Source organism: Anguilla anguilla, chromosome 2 (genome assembly GCF_013347855.1).
Source record: "Anguilla anguilla isolate fAngAng1 chromosome 2, fAngAng1.pri, whole genome shotgun sequence".
Classification (NCBI taxonomy): Eukaryota; Metazoa; Chordata; class Actinopteri; order Anguilliformes; family Anguillidae; genus Anguilla; species Anguilla anguilla.
This window is the reverse complement of record NC_049202.1, coordinates 74,286,163-74,303,563: the sequence shown is the minus strand read 5'-3', so window position 1 is coordinate 74,303,563 and position 17,401 is coordinate 74,286,163. Positions and strand designations below refer to the sequence as shown.

General features: G+C 39.5%; 1 protein-coding gene and 1 pseudogene across 2 annotated transcripts in view; both read right to left on the bottom strand.

The window, feature by feature from the left end:
- Positions 1 to 1,951: 1,951 nt before the first annotated feature.
- LOC118220425 lies at positions 1,952 to 4,528 on the bottom strand (annotated as a pseudogene).
- A 4,599-nt stretch (positions 4,529 to 9,127) lies between these two features.
- Positions 9,128 to 17,401, bottom strand: part of LOC118219968 (zinc finger protein 260-like) — a 73,423-nt gene continuing 65,149 nt past the window's right edge. Inside the window, exons 1-2 of one of the 2 annotated variants that reach the window (XM_035403521.1) lie at positions 16,793 to 17,177; positions 9,128 to 13,057 (exon numbers count right to left, since the gene is read on the bottom strand). In XM_035403521.1, the coding sequence (XP_035259412.1) occupies positions 11,117 to 13,024 (1,908 nt within the window). In that variant the 5' untranslated portion in view covers positions 13,025 to 13,057; positions 16,793 to 17,177 and the 3' untranslated portion in view covers positions 9,128 to 11,116. Of the gene's footprint in view, positions 13,058 to 16,792; positions 17,178 to 17,401 lie in introns of those variants that run through there. The other variant, XM_035403520.1, reaches the window with a different exon arrangement.

The following is a 17,401-nucleotide window of genomic DNA, read 5'->3' as shown; positions in this document are numbered from 1 at the left end:
TGTGCACATACAAGGCCTTTATGTTATGTAAATTTCTCTATAAATGCATATATCCTTTGCAAAGCAATGTGTCATTTGCTTCCTGATTTTCTATCAACTTGCACAACCTTTTTTTTTTTTGTTGTTGCATATACATTTATTTATACAGCTGTATACTTAAGCACCTTGCTTAAGGTTTACAACGGCAGTGTCGTACCTGCAAACCTGTGACATTCCGGTTACAAGACCAACTCCTTACCCATTACATTGCATTCATTTGGCAGACGCTTTTATCCAAAGCGACGTACAAAAGTGCATTTCATGGTCGTAGACAACTGCTAAACACGGGTTCAGTAAGGTACAATACTTATTTTGTACAGCTATTTCTAGCCGAGAACAGTGAACACTATTCTGGTCTAACATCTGCAAAGCCAACTAGGCAGAAGAATAAGCTACAGTATTAGGACAAATACAAATTACCAAGAAGTGCTGGGATGGGGCAACATGTAACAAGTGACAGGAAAAGGGTTTATTTTATTATTTATTTTAAAAATTTATTTATTTTTTTATTTTATTTTATTTTTTATAAAAGAGTGAAATATACAGCGTGGTGGTGGTTAGTCTAGGTATAGTCTGAAGAGATGAGTCTTCAGGCCACGACAGAAGATGGGTAGTGAGGGGGAGGTTCGGAGAGGGACGGGGAGTTTGTTCCACCACTGGGCAGCTAGGGTGGAGAAGCTCTGATCCCTTTGGGCGGGTGGGAGGGGTTACAAGGCGCCCTGCTGCCGCAGAGCGGAGTGGTCGAGCAGGCACATAGAATTGAGTCATGTCCTGCAAGTAGATGGGGGCTGTCCTGTTGGCAGCAGTGTAGCCAGTGAAGTGATCACAGCAGAGGAGTGACGTGGGAGAATTTGGGGAGGTTGTAGATGAGTCGGGCAGCGGCATTCTGAATCATCTGTAGTGGCTGTATGGCACAAGCTGGCAGGCTTGCAAGGAGAGAGTTGCAGTAATCACCAAACATACTTTCAGATGCAATGCTGCATACATTTTTATATTGTAGAAAGTGTTTAAAAGTGTTTCAAATACTCATGATTTAATGTGAACACATTCTCAGAAGTCATACGCACAATGATTCATTATGTTTATTTCAACACCAGGAAAATTCCATCAGAAACTAAATGAGTGCAATGGGTGAGTGACGTGTCCACAGAGCCTGATTATCAAAGCACCACAATGACTCCTCAAATAAAATGTAGAATTTCAGCCATTTTCCTATAAGTTGTCTGGTGGACATTTTTTCTTGTCATGATTTCTTGTGACCTGTCACCTGCTGTTTTGAGGCAAACCTTCCCTGCTTTATTGTAGCACAGTAAATAGTTCCCCTGTAGTTTTCCTTGCGTATTGTATTTTGGACAGGCATTTGAAATACACCACACTGAGTGGGTCAAAGTGGAATGCTATTTTTCTTTAATAACAAGTGTTTGAACATTTATGTTATTTCCCTTGAAATCTGAATGTTGATATTTTTTAATTAAATTTTGTTTTTTTAAAAACTATGTTTTGGATATATTGTAGAAAGAAACATGTCAATGAAAATAAAATTCTATTTAAAAGAAAGAAACATGTTAGTGCACGTTGCCAATTTGTAGTTTGAAAATGATCTTGACAGTGCTGCCATTTTCAGTTAATTTCTGCCAATATCGAGGCTGTCCTGTTTGTCAGTTACAGCTAATTATTTGATTTCCAACAGCATGTTTTATCTCAGTTGAGGATATTTGTTTCACTCTATTTTTCATTGTTGTACATGAGTTACCTTTGAAATACTTTTACAAAGTGAATGTGCACATGCCTAGGCCTTTATGCCATGTAAACTTCTCTTAAATGGTATCTGTCATTGTACATTATACAATTTGATTTGAATTACAGTTTTTATGGTCAGTAATTAGATTTTTTTGGCAAATGTTTTATTCGCAAATGTAGATTCCTAAAAACAATGTTTTTTTTTTTTGGTTTTTGAGAAATAAGTCATTGTACTCTCCATCATTCATGTTTATGAAAAATCAGCAAGCTGAAAGATTTAAATGTTTTTGTTTCTTATAAGTAAACATATACGGGGCGACATAGCTCAGGAGGTAAGACCAATTGTCTGGCAGTCGGAGGGTTGCCGGTTCAAACCCCGCCCTGGGCATGTCGAAGTGTCCTTGAGCAAGACACCTAACCCCTAACTGCTCTGGTGAATGAGAGGCATCAATTGTAAAGCGCTTTGGATAAAAGTGCTATATAAATGCAGTCCATTTACCATTTACTTTTTGTTGGATTGCTTGGCTCCATGTATGTACATGTTTCATAGTTGAATATGCAAAACGAATATGCATACGTTTTGGAAAGGCAAATAGGTACCTGAATTGCTCGTCGGTGTGCAGTTACCATCCCCATTCCCCACTCACTTCCCTTATCCTTTTTCCTGTTACGGTCTGGGTTGTAACCGTCTGTGCTGAATTTACCTTTTTATGCCACGTTCTGAGGTACTTCAGAAATGACTTTCTGCCACTGTTCCACAAGAAATCAAGTGAAGAACTAGATAAACAAGTGGCTGTTCAAGTTAAAACTGTGTTTTTAAAATTTATCTGAGGTATCACTGAGGAAGGAAGGATTTCCCCCTCAGAATGCGAGAAAAGAGTATTTGTAAAAAATTTCACAATCTGTTTTTTTATTTTATTATTCTTTTTAAGTAAGAGAGTTCAGCGGAAACATTTCAATGTTCAGGCACACCGAAAATGCTTAATGCAATTTGCATCCCATATAAGTCAAATTTCTTGCACAATTAGTGATAGATGTGCAAGAAAAATGTAACCACATTGGTAAACATGGGTAAACAGAGCAGAAAGCAATGACACATTGAAAGACATGAGTTAATACAAAGATATACATGGCATAAAGGCATTGGCATGAGCTCATACACAATGTAAAATGATTTCATATGCAACTCATATACAGCACTGAAAAATAAAGAGTGAAAAAAGATCCTCAACTGAGATAAAACATACTGTCTGAAGTATAATATTCAGCTTCAGCGAACACACACATATTACAACCACTAAGCTGGCAGTAAAAGAACTGAAAAGGCCAGAACCACGTTAATTTTCACAATACAATGTGGGAGAAAGAGTTTTCACATTGTTTTTCAAACAAGTTGGTGTCACTGGTGTCAGTTTCATCATCAAAAAATATTAGCCATCAGACTAAAAGGGAAATTACTTTTGTAAAAAGAATAAAATGGTCAGACTTGTGATTAATCTGGGATCCCAGTAATTGTGCTTTTTTCATATGCATGTCCAAAATATGATCAACCAGGAAAACCACAGGCAAATGATACACTGTGCAAAAGGAAAGGTCTACTACAAAGCTGCAGGTAAAAAATAATTTTATAAATAAAATACATTTATAAGCAAGTGGAAATTTCCAGCTGAAAAAGTGGAATAGTCAGTACCTTATAGTAGCTATGTGGAGAAGTCCCTTTACCCTGTAGAAAAGCTGTATGTTTTTTTTACCTGAAAGGTTTTACTGCTGTAAATTTCAACAGTGAGTTCAAGAATGTTTGGGACAAGAAACATATTTTTTCTTGATTTGGCTCTGAGCTCCACAATTTTAGATGTGCAATCAAACAATACACATGTAGTTGAAGAGCACATTCCCAGCATTTATTTAAGTACTTTTATACATTTTGGATTCTCCATGTTTCCTACACTGTGTACTCTTCTAGGGCTGTTCATCTTTATGAATTTTCAGGTGTAAATCTAGTGTAAGAAGAGTTTGCTTAAGAAACTTTCCCCCTGTTTACAAAGGTATGGTTTTTCATCCATTTTAAGATGCTGACAAATATTTGAATTAAGATTTTATATAAAAACAATTCTAACACTGAGCACACTAATTGTGGGGGGTTTCACTAGTATGAAGCATCTTGTGGCGATTTAAAGCACTTGTATGCGAAAAAACACTTTCCACACTGAGTACAATTGTAAGGCTTTTCACCTGTATGAATCATCTTGTGAGAATTTAAAGCACTTGTCTGGGAAAAACATCTCCCACAATCAATACATTTGTAGGGCTCTTCACCTGTGTGTATTCTCCGGTGGGTATTTAAATGAGATAATGTGGAAAAGACCTTTGCACATTGAGAACCATTGTAGGGCTTTACACCTGTATGAATTCTCTGATGGATATTTAAATGAGGTATTCTGGAAAAGCACTTCCCACTCTGACAACAATTGTACGGTTTTTCACCTGTATGAATTCTCTGGTGGCTATTTAAATTAGGTATTGTGGTAAAGCACTTCTCTCATTGAAGACACATGTAGGGCTTTTCACATGTATGAATTCTCTGGTGGCTATTTAAATTAGGTATTGTGTTAAAGCATGTCTCTCATTGAAGACACCTGTAGGGCTTTTCACCTGTATGAATTCTCTGGTGGACATTTAAATCAGCTTTGGTATTAAAATACTTCTCATACCATGTACATTTAAATGGCTTTTTATTCTGTTTTAATATTAATCATGGATTCAAAGATCACATTTGTTGTCTGACAATGTATCTGTTTGTTGCAACTGTGTGTCACTTCCTGGACAATTGTTTGCCTTCTTTCATTGTTTCCACACTGATGATTTAAGTCCCCAAATTTGGTCGGCAGAGTTTCTTCTTTTTTACAGTTTGGGTTTGGCTCTCCTGCACAGTGCAATGGTTCAGTCTGGTCTTCATGATCAACACCAGCTTTTGGTATAGAGGATAACGGAGCACTGAATAAATGACATAAACTAAAGACAAATAAGGCAGCAGGTCCTGATGGCATATACCCAAGGGATATTTTGAATATACTGTTCAAAGAAGGGCAACTAAATTGATTCCTGGTATGAAAGATAAAAGCTATGAGGGAAGACTTAAGATTCTTATATTACATTACATTACATTACATTACAGGCATTTGGCAGATGCTCTTATCCAGAGCGACGTACAACAAAGTGTATAACCATAACCAAGAACAAGTATGACAAAAACCCTAGAGAGAAGTATCGCTCCAAGTGCAGGGAACAACCGCATAGTTCAACTTGGACCCTGAAGGTTAAACTGTTTAACACTAACACAAACAAGAACAGCAACAATGCAGTCTATGCAAAAATACAAGCAGTAGTTAAGACAAGTGCATTAACTAAGTCACCTACGAAACAGCTACCTAGTTACAACCCTAAGCTTACAGTCATTTACAGGGAGGTAGGGAGGGATGGGGAGAGGTGCAGCCTGAAGAGGTGAGTCTTCAAGCTTATGTCTTCAAGCTTAGTAAAAAGAGACTTAGGGGTGATTTGATTGTTAATCCCCTTTATGAATTTAAAAGCCTCAAAGTGAACTACAATAGAACTACAGATTCTGGAAGTAATTTACAGGCATAAGGCCTTATTTTTATTTGAAATAAATGAAATTATTATTTTAAAAAGTTAGTACGGCTTTTGGAGTGTGTTCTGGCAGGAATCGGATGCTAGGAGACCAAAAACAAGATCCCCGTCTCTGTAAATTTAAAAGCTGTTACAGTTACGCTGCCACTAAGCTGTTTTTTTAGTTGTCTTATGTTTAGAAAAATGTAATCTAAAGAGAAAACAAGAGGGTTGGTACCCAGGGAAGTCATGGAGTGGGCTCCAGATTTGGAGATTAGAGACACTAAATGTTGTTGAAAACTGTCTACATGTAGTGTCCTTCTGGAGAGCCTTCAGGCATTTTAAATGGTGTTTCATATTTTTTAAAGAAATTAATTTCAGTCATTAACATATTTGACTTTTTATGTTAGCTAAGTGTTTTATTTTAAAAGTGCTCAGTTGCTTGCTGCGTTGACAGCCTCATCTTCTGGGTGCTCCACATGATTAATGGAAAACAAACAGCCACCTGTTCACATTCATTTATAATAAGCACACACCAGACTGGTATTATTGGTAGGCTATTTGCTTAGTGAACGCTTATCTTGGTGTAAAGAAGCAAGCAAAAGCAGCTCCTCATCGATTTGGGAGTTACCACAATCACTGCATTGCTAGGCGCAGTTGCTAGCTGGGTGTTCTCCGATAAGTTCTCACCGGGATCTTAAGAATGCATAACTATACATTCTTAAGATCACCTTATCACCTTAATCAGTACCATAGCATCATCTCAAAAGTAATTTAAGAGCAAATTAAAGGCATTAATCTGTTTTCATTATTTATTAATGCTGGCCTATTTATTTGTCATACTCTTTGTGATCACCAGCACTATCATCATGCAAAGACAGAAGTACTACACCTGATAACATTTTAAGTAACAGTAGGATATTTGCAGCAATATCAAAATAACAATGCAGTCAAAAGGATAATATGGTGGAATCAACATAATAGCATCTTAGTTTAAGAGCAACGTATGGCATTTTTATAACTTATGTATATGTATTATTCATTCATTCATCACCATGAACAATGGACACAAGAACATATACTGGTAGGTAACAGTATTATTAGTAATATGAATAGTAATAATATCGAAATTACAATATAATCAAAACAATAATGACAGTGGATTCATGTAATCCTAAGTCAAGGTTTAATACTCAGAGTATTCTGATATTCAGTTTTGTGCAGGAAAATTTCTCAGTTCAATCCTTTTCTGCATCGATGAGTCAAGCACAGCCTCATACTTGTTCAAGCACAGGTGTGCCCATGTATGCAGGTGCTTGCACTGTGATACAAAACAATGTGGACCAAACTGGAATTAAATACATCTTTATCTTCATCTGTGGGACTCGCTTTTACACTGTCACACTTTCTTCGGTGTGAAGAAATTTGAAAAGTTTAAAAGTCTTCCCCAAAATAATTTAATTTGGCCAGAGTACATTCATAGTTTTGAATGGAGTTCAATGGAGAAATTAGATTTTTGACACCAGGGGCTTACTAAACTGCAATACCTCAGGTAACCACTGGAGTCTGCGGGCTTCACGGAGAATGGCAATCCCTGGTCTCTGGTCCCTGGGCCACGACGCACGCATGAAATCGATTTTGCATAACTCAAAGCATCCCGAGGTCTCATGCATACCTACGGTATTTTTCTGGCCGAATTGGACGCACCCATCATGTTTGCCTTTGGGATGGTCATCAGCAACTGGTAAGTTTACCATGTGAACAATACACATGTATGCCAAGATGTCATAAAGCTGGACCAATGAGATTGCCCACTGCAAGACATACAGTAAATAATGAAAGCCAGGCATGAACTCTGCAGTGTCTTGACATTAGTGTAAAAAAGTACATTAACCACCCAGAAATGGAATAACGCTCATGCCCTCACCAGACTGGGCAACTCTGCTTAAGCACATTATGATAGATAAATAAGTTATATTTGTGTTTTTAATGTAAGGCTATAGTTACGATTAACCTGCTACATTGCTGCTGCTATTGAAACCACATTGATAAGCATGGGTAGTAAAGCAGAAAGCAATGGCACTTTGTAGGAAAATAATTTATATGGAAATGTACATGGCATAAAGCCCTGGGCATGTGCACATACAGTACAAAATTTACAATTATTTCATATGCAACTCGTATACAACAGCGAAAAATAAAGAGTGAAACAAAGATCATCAACTGAGATACCATATTGTCTGAAGTCTAATAATCATCTGCAGCTGACATACACATAACAGCCACTAAGCTGGCAGTAAAAGAACTGAAAAGGACAGTACTGCAAAGTTTTCACAATACATGTTGGCAAGGCACAACCATGTTTCTTTCTACAGTATATGCAAACAGTTTTCACATTGTTTCTTTCAAACAACTCCAACTCACACTGGTGTCAATTTCATCATCAAAAAAATATCAGCTGTCAGACTACAAGGAAATGTGAATGGTAAAATGGTCAGATTTGCCATTAAAGAAAATGTGATGCCAGTTTGCCCCAGACATTGCGCTGCTTTTCAAATGCCCGTCCAAAATATGCTCAGCAAGGAATACCACAGACAAACTATACACTGCACTACTATGCTAAAGGAGAGGTGTGCTGCAAGACTACAGCTAACAAGAAGAATTAATTGCAAGTGGATATTTCCACCTGAAAAATTCTAAATTCTACTTGAGGAGTCAGTACCCTGTAGTAGTGCTTTGAAAAGGTTCTGTGGAAAAGCCCCTATAGCCTGTAGAAAGGCTGTATGGTTTTTCACCAGAACAATTTTTCTGCTTGCAACTTTAATGTACAGTGAGCTCAATTATGTTCAGGACAATAGACATTTTTTAACTTGATTTGGTTCTGAGCTCCACAATTTTAGACTTGTGATCAAACAATGCACGTGTGGTTCAAGTGCACATTCTCAGCATCTATTTCAGGGTACCTTCATACGTTTTGGTTTCTCCATGTTTCCTGCACTGTGTACCCTTGTAGGGCTGTATGAATTTTCTTGTGTATATCTAAAGAATATTTTGTGTTAAAACAGTTCTGACACAGAACACAAAGGCAGGGCTTTTCATCCATTTAGGCTTACTGCTGTGCGGGTTTAGGCCAGGGTTGTGAAATTGTGGGATGTGTTTGACATTGATGGGGGTGGGCTAATTGACTAAAAATGTAATCGAAGGATCTCAATAAATGGATTAGGACACAAGATAGCTAACGGCTGTTCTACAACCTTACAGACCAAATGCTGCCAGAGGTGGCAATGTGAGACCAAGAAGATGAAGGTGGAGAGGGAGGCAGAGAAGGAAGGAGAGGGTGACAGGCATGGGGGGAAAGGAGCTAATTTCAGCACACTTCTTCCATGAGCATATAGTATAAAATATATAGTATTTTTCACCTATAAAGATCCACAATATCCTTTGGTTAGCTAGTGTCTTCTTGGGAGTGTCCAAATGTCTCTTTCGGGAACTTTTGCTTAGTTGTAACTACCATGTCCACACACATTTGCATACTAGGGACAACAGACCTTGCACACACGCAGAACCAAAATGAATAAAATCAACTCAAGCCTTAAATGGATCCGTGAAAAATGTCTAGTAATTGAATCAGATTAGTTTTAAAAAACATATTTACCTTAAAAAAACACTTACATGCTCAGACACATTCCAAACGTGTAAAATAATTAATACTATTCACACACCATGGGAGTCAAATTTATTTATTGCACACTTAGTGTTAGGAGGAATGTTCAGCAGGAATTAAACTACATTTACGAACGGGTGGTAAAGCAGGAAGCAATGACCCATACAGAAACAGATACAATTTATACAGAAATTTATATAGCATGGTATGTGTATATTCACAATTTAAATTAATCCATCCATCCATTATCTATACCTGCTTATCCTGGGCATGGCCACAGGTGGCGCTGGAGCCTATCCCAGCGTGCACTGGACGAGATTCAGGATATGTAAATTAATTTCATACACAATTCATATACAGCATTGAAAATTCAGGAGTGAAACATATCCTTAAATGATATGAGAGTCTGGACTGAAGTCTACTGGTCAGCTTTAGCCAACATACACACTACAGCCTCTACATTGGCAGAAAAATAACCAAAAAGTGCAATACTGTCAAGATCATTTTTAGAATACGTATTAGCAATGCACATTACCATATTTCTATCTACGGCATATTCAAACACTTTTCACTTTGTTTCTTTCAATTACACTGGTGTAAATTTCAAACAATTTCAGCCTTCAAGCCTCAAGGAAAATTACATTTTTCTAAAGAATAAAATGGTCACACACTTGTTAAAGAAAAATTGAATCTTGGTTTTCAAATCATGTATGATCAGCAAGGAAAACCACTGGGAGAACTATTCACTGCTACTAGGAAATGTTTGCCTGTGACAGGGCACATTAACATAAAAAATATCACAAATGTATTACAAGTGCAAATTTACACCTAACAACTTGTTAGAAAAGTTTTGTTTGAGGATTCAGTATCATAGAAATAAGCACCAATAAGAAGGCTCAGTCGAAAAATCTCCTTTAGTCTGTAAAAGAGCTACATGTGTTACAATCACATGATCGGATTTTCTGGTGTTGAAATAAACATAATGACCCATTGTGCAAACAACTTCTCAAATTTATTATTTTTCCTTGTGTCACGTTAAACCTTCCTGCAATGAACAGACTCATACAGCCTGTCATGATAAAGTATGTTTGGTGAAGATTCAATATAAATTTAAATTATGAAAATGAACAATCCTTCCACTGAGTACATATAAAAGGCCATTTTTTTCAGATGATTTATGAAAAATAAAAAGCATTTCGGCACAATTTATCAGGTGTTGGAAGCACTCCCTACACAAAGTACATCACAAAGTTTGCATGCATAAAATACTTCCCACAATTAGAATTTCTCAAGCTTTTCACCTGCATGAGCTCTATTGTCATCATTAAAAATAAATTATTTATTGAAAAACTAAGGCCATATGAAAAGCTTTACACCTGCAGTGATTCTTTGGTGGCAGCACAAATTATATGCCTGGAAAACACACTTCCCACACTGATGTAGGTAGGGTTTTTCACCCAAATAAATGAAATGAAATTAGATTTTGTGGAAAAAATTTCTTCCTACTCTGGGGACACTTCTGGGGCTTTTCATCTGTATGAATTTTGTGCCGGTCATTTTAATGACTGGCTTTGAAAAGAACACTCTCCACAGTATATACACATGGAGGGATTCTCCCTTGAATAAATTTATGGGTGGAAGTTTAAAATTGATTTCATTAATAACACATCCCCCACTGTGTAAATCTCTAAGACATTTCACCTTTATGAATATTCTAGTGTTTAATGCAATTTTTTAGTTGATATTTGTTGGGCTTTTTCTGTATGAATCTTGGGGAAATTTAAAACATGTATTTGTGAAAACCTCTTCCCACACTGAATACAGGCCTATTCACCTGCAGGAATTGTCTGGTGGATAATTATTATTTATTTCTATAAAAACACATCTCGCTCTCTGTACACTCAGGGATATTCATCTGGATGAAGTAAGGTATTTTGCAGTAAAATATTTCTCAGTAAAAACTCACACTGAATACATATGTAGAGCTTTCCATGCACATGAACATGCTGATGGAAATTAATGAGATTATGTATCAAACCCTTTCCCACACTAATTGGAGGATTTTTCGCCTTCATGAATCATCTTGTGGCGATATAGAGTGCCTCGTTGGGAAAAACATTCCCCACACTGAGTACATTTGAAGGGCTTTTCACCTGTATGAATATTCTGGTGGCAATTTAACGTAGACATGGTGGAAAAGCACTTCCCACACTGAGAACATTTATAGGGCTTTTCACCTGTATGAATTCTCTGGTGGATATTAAAATTATATATTCTGCAAAAGCATTTCCCACACTGAGAACATTTATAGGGCTTTTCACCTGTATGAATTCTCAGGTGGCTATTTAAAGTGTAAATGGAGGAAAGGCACTTCCCACACTGAGAACATTTGTAGGGCTCGTCACCTGTATGAATTCTCTGGTGGTTATTTAAAGTAACTACAGTGGAAAAGCACTGCCCACACTGAGAACATTTGTAGGGCTTTTCACCTGTATGAATTCTCAGGTGGCTATTTAAAGTATATATGGAGGAAAGGCACTTCCCACACTGAGAACATTTGTAGGGCTTTTCACCTGTATGAATTTTCTGGTGCTTATTTAAAGTATAAATGGAGGAAAGGCACTTCCCACAATGAGAACATTTGTAGGGCTCGTCACTTGTATGAATTCTCTGATGGACATTTAAATTAGATGTTGAGGAAAAACACTTCCCACACTGAGAACATTTGTAGGGCTTTTCACCTGTATGAATTCGCATGTGTCTATTTAAACAAGAGTTGTCATTAAAGCACTTCCCACACTGAGAACATTTGTAGGGCTTTTCACCTGTATGAATTCTCTGGTGCTTATTTAAAGTATAAATGGAGGAAAGGCACTTCCCACACTGAGAACATTTGTAGGAGTCATCACCTGTATGAATTCTCTGGTGGGCATTTAAATTAGATATAGTGGCAAAGCATTTTCCACACTGAGAACATTTGTAGGGCTTTTCACCTGTATGAATTCTCAGGTGTCTATTTAAACCAGATTTGGAATTAAAGCACTTCCCACACTGAGAACATTTGTAGGGCTTTTCACCTGTATGAATTGTCAGGTGTGTTTTTAAACCAGATTTGGTATTAAAACACTTCTCACACTGAGAACATTTGTAACGCTTTTCACCAGTATTAGTTGCACCATTATTTCTACGAATTATATTTTTTTGACGGAAATTCAAAAGGCTTTGGTTTTTACTTGAATTATTTATCATGTGTTCAGTTATCACATCCATTGCCTGGAAATCATTATGTTTGTTGGTATTGTTTGTAATCTTCTGGACAATTCTGGTGTGACCACTTTCAGTGATCATTTCACAGTGATGATTTACATCCACGTATTTGGTAGGCACATCATTAATTTCTTTTTTACAGTTGGGTTCTGACTCTCCGGCACATTGCCATGGTTCAATCTGGTCTTTGTGATCAACTGCAGCTTCACTTACCACAGTATTCATGAGATCACTCACTATACTTTCACTGGATTCACACTTCATTTCACACATTTTAATATTAACACATTTAATATCCAGCAAGTCACCAATGTGTTCTGCCTTAAGGTATCCTCCATCATCAGTCTCTGTTTTGATTTGGTCAGGATGCAGATGGGTTACATGTCCCAGCTCTGTACTGTAAAGATTTGCTGTATTAAAATCCCCAGTGTGGGTGGAGCCCAGATCAGTTTCAGTTTTAATCAGTGATGTGTGTGTGTGGTGTACATCACTGACCCCACTGTGTGCTGTAACACACTCTGGCTCCAGTGTGTTGAGTCCTGGTGCAGCACACTCTGTCTCTGACTCTGCCATGTGGACAGACTCCAGTCCACTGAGTTCCTCTTCTTTCTGTCTGATCCTGTGCTGCTCAGTGAGCTCTGGTAGTGTTGTCTCAGTGTCCCGTCTCAGACAGACTCCTGCCTGCATCATACTGCTACTCAAAGGTGTGCAGAAGTGCAGCTCCTGGAGAGAAACAGGGGAAGGTATTTAGCCTTAATTAACAATACCGCCTCAAGGTGATATGCCTCCACCAACCAGTAGCCAGTTTGGATATAAAATGTCATCACTTCATCATTTTATCCTATTAGACATTTGTGTGAAACTTTGTCATAATTAGCATATGAATTCTTGAGTTATGGCCAAAAACGTGTGTTGTGAGGTCACGGTGATCTTGACCTTTGACCACCAAAATCTAATCAGTTCATCCTAGAGTCCAAGTGGACGTTTGCGCCAAATTTGAAGAAATTCCCTCAAGGCGTTCCGGAGGCATAATAAAACAGGTCCTACTGAAGCAGCTGACACATTCTTTAAACTCTGCCTGACTGACTACTGTGGTCACTCTTGCATTATAAGCTGGGAGAAACCATTTGATCGTCCCTGATTGATACCTTATATCAATTTTATAAGCACAATCTTAACAAACTGCCTCTATGTTTGTTTGTTTTTCTTGTTTTCTTACGGAATAGTGACGAAAACAGTTTCTGAAGTGACTCAGAATGTGAAGACTGGGCTGGTCATAGCACAAGGTGACCAGAACACTGGTCTGCATCAGATTTATAGTGGAACTGGTTTATACCAGCGGCATCACTGGATGCCCCTGGACACTTGATGTGGATTTTGAGGTCGCTGCTCTAGGGGTTCGTCCTAAAGATTTTGGGGTGCTGTCGTTTGCTGGCTGACCGGGTCCCGCTCAGGTCACCCTGCTCCCATCTCACCACCCCCATTTCTTTTTGAGATGTTGCTGCCTGGACTGGCACAGAGTCACCATCACTGTCCAGTGCAGTGCCCCAGTTAGACCATCTGGACATACCATGAGAACCGGCTGCCATAGCAGGATCAGCTGCAGCCATCGAGAGCCATGTCCTAGGGTAGGTGTGTGGCGTGAGGTACTGTACGTCTGTGGCTAACAGCGGCCCTTCTGTACTGGGGGAGGGTTCGCACACCCTGGCTACCTGTGGCTACAGGCTCGCCTAAGTGGCTCCAGTCAGCCCACAGTCACCAAGCAGCTAATGGCTGGGCAGCCTCTAACTCTGCTGGGCTGCTAGCCAGCATTAGGGCAGCGAGCCTCAGAGCAGCTGCTGGTTCATGCAGCATTACCCACTCATGGAAAAAGCTCTTTCAATTAAACATTCAATCAAGGACTTAGAGATCAAGAAGAAATCCATTCTTCAGTACGATTTATAGCAGTCAGAAAAAAGTTAATTCCCTTTTACAAGGATCTACCATTATTTACGTGTGAACGCGTCCTGTCTTTATGCTGTACTTGTCCCATTTCTGACAAAATGCTAAATTGGTATCAATCAACTCCTAATCTCGCCTTGTTGTATTATTCTCCTGTAGTTATAGGATGTCAGGTATTGTTTTATGTTTTGTTCTTTTACCAAATCACATCAGAATTCCATGACACCATTTAGTTTACAAGCATCACTCATCACCTCTCATCGCGCAACCACCTGTCCACTTGACCCCATCCCATCTAAAGTTCTCCAATCCATCTCCAGTGAGCTCCTTCCCTATCGGTCTTCCATTGTTAATACCTCTCTCTCCTCTGGTCATGTTCCCTCTGATTTTAAGATGGCTCGTGTTACCCCACTACTCAAAAAACCCACCTTAGACCCCTCCGATGTAACAAATTATCGACCCGTATCCCTTCTACCCTTTCTGTCCAAAACCCTTGAACGAGCAGTTCTTAAACAATTAACCTCTTTTCTCCATCAGAACAACCTGCTAGACCCTCACCAGTCTGGCTTCCGATCCGAGCACTCAACAGAGACTGCACTCCTAGCGGTGACGGAGGCACTTGCCACTGCAAGAGCCTCACGCCTTTCCTCTGTCCTGATCCTTCTTGACCTGTCTGCAGCTTTTGACAAGGTCAACCATAAAATACTCCTCTCCACCTTGGCTGGGATGGGAATTGCCGGGACTGCCCTGTCTTGGTTCGCTTCCTATCTTGCAGATAGGACCTACCAGGTCACCTGGAAGGGGTCTGCCTCTGCTTCTCATCCACTTGTTACGGGAGTGCCGCAGGGATCTGTACTGGGTCCTCTGCTGTTCTCCTTATACACCAGATCTCTTGGTTCAGTCATTAATTCACATGGCTTTTCCTATCATTGTTATGCAGATGACACACAACTCTTCTTTTCTTTCCCCCCCTCGACCACACAGGTCAATGATAAGATCTCTTCCTGCCTGGCTGACATCTCCACCTGGATGGCCAGCCACCATCTGAAGCTCAACCTCAACAAAACTGAGCTGCTCTTCTTCCCGTACAAGACCTCCTTGCTTCGTGAACTCTCAATCACGGTTGATGGCACCACAGTGACTGCCTCTCACTCTGCCAAGAGCTTGGGGGTGGTCCTGGATGACCAACTGGACCTCAAGGAGCACATCAAGGCAACATCACGGTCCTGCAGATTCCTCCTGTACAACATCAGGAGGATTCGACCATACCTGACGACGCACTCCACCCATCTGCTCGTCCAGGCTACGGTGACCTCTCACCTTGATTACTGCAACTCTCTCCTTGCAAACCTGCCAGCTTGTGCCATACAGCCACTGCAGATGATTCAGAATGCCGCTGCCCGACTCATCTACAACCTCCCCAAATTCTCCCACGTCACTCCTGTGCTGCGATCACTTCACTGGCTACCGGCCGCTGCCAGGATCAGATTCAAAGCCCTGACCCATGCCTACACTGCCGCCAACAGGACAGCCCCCATCTACTTGCAGGACATGACTCAATTCTATGTGCCTGCTCGACCACTCCGCTCTGCGGCAGCAGGGCGTCTAGTAACCCCTCCCACCCGCCCAAAGGGATCACAGAGCTTCTCCACCCTAGCTCCCCAGTGGTGGAACAAACTCCCCGTCCCTCTCCGATCCTCCCCCTCACTATCCATCTTCCGCCGTGGCCTGAAGACTCATCTCTTCAGACTATACCTAGACTAACCACCACCACGCTGTATAAATATTTATTTAAAAAAAAAAAAAAAAAAAAAACCTTTTTTCCTGTCACTTGTTACATGTTGCCCCATCCCTGCACTTCTTGGTAAACTGTATTTGTCCTAATACTGTGGCTTATTCTTCTGCCTAGTTGGCTTTGCAGATGTTAGACTAGGATAGTGTTCATTGTTCTCGGCTAGAAATAGCTGTACAAAATAAGCAATTGTACCTTACTGAACCCGTGTTCAGCAGTTGTCTACGATCATGAAAATGCACTTTTGTACGTCGCTTTGGATAAAAGCGTCTGCCAAATGAATGTAATGTAATGTAATGCATAGGCGGGGATGCGCATAATGCGGCTGGCTACTTCACTGAAAAGTAATTAGAGCCTAACCAACTCAATTTTGTAGTGAAGACTAGAACAGGCAATGCCACCCAATTCGGCATATTTCCGGGATGTCCACATGTGCCACGGATTAATTCGTCCTACAAGGTGACGCCATTGTCGTGAACTTCATTGGGCGAGATCTTTAACTCACTGTAATGCTCCTGACAATCTCAAAATAACGTTGTACCAATACGAAGCTTTCTAATTGGGCAATGAATGATATAATGTGCACAATTCTAGGATAAAATCAACGAACAAATTCGCAAACATATCTCATGCAAACATTAGCGAATGGAAACCAACTCGATTTGAAGCTTGCTTGTAAACAAAACTAACTGAACAGTGAAAGCATCAGAATGTTGGGGACTTACCCAGATTCACTCGCTCGTTGGTTAAACTGGACGAAACTAAATTCTTGGAAGCGAAGGATCCCACATGCTCGCAAAATCTGTGTTAGCCATAAAATGTAAAATGAACAGCATTCTGTTCAGAAGAGCAGGCTTAATCTACGGAAGCACCACAAGCCTCCTGTTTTCATCATCTTTTTCTCCTTCTTCTTCGTCTACTTCTGTGGACGAATAGCAGTGTACAATCCAGCTTTTGTTGCATTACCGCCACCAACTGGACTGGAGTGTGGAGCAGTAGATTTGGCAGAAAAAGCTAAATTATCAAAAGACAACTCCTATAGATGAAGAGTTTGAGAAGTTTACTCTGTGGGAAACATTTCATGAAAGGATCTTTACATGCAATTTGTGTAGGAAGTGTTCCTGAAATTCAAATTTCGAACAATCAGAGAATTTGAACAACCATCCCTTCTTATTTTTAAGCCAAACTTTGATTTCCAAATTCTTATTTGGTGGGTGTTTGATTAGAGTTAAAAGCAAGAATAAAAGGTGGAAGGCCAACCATTTTGGGGTGTTTGCAGTAGCACAGTTGAAATTCCTTGTTAATCCTATTTTGGACAAGCATCTGAAATAAAA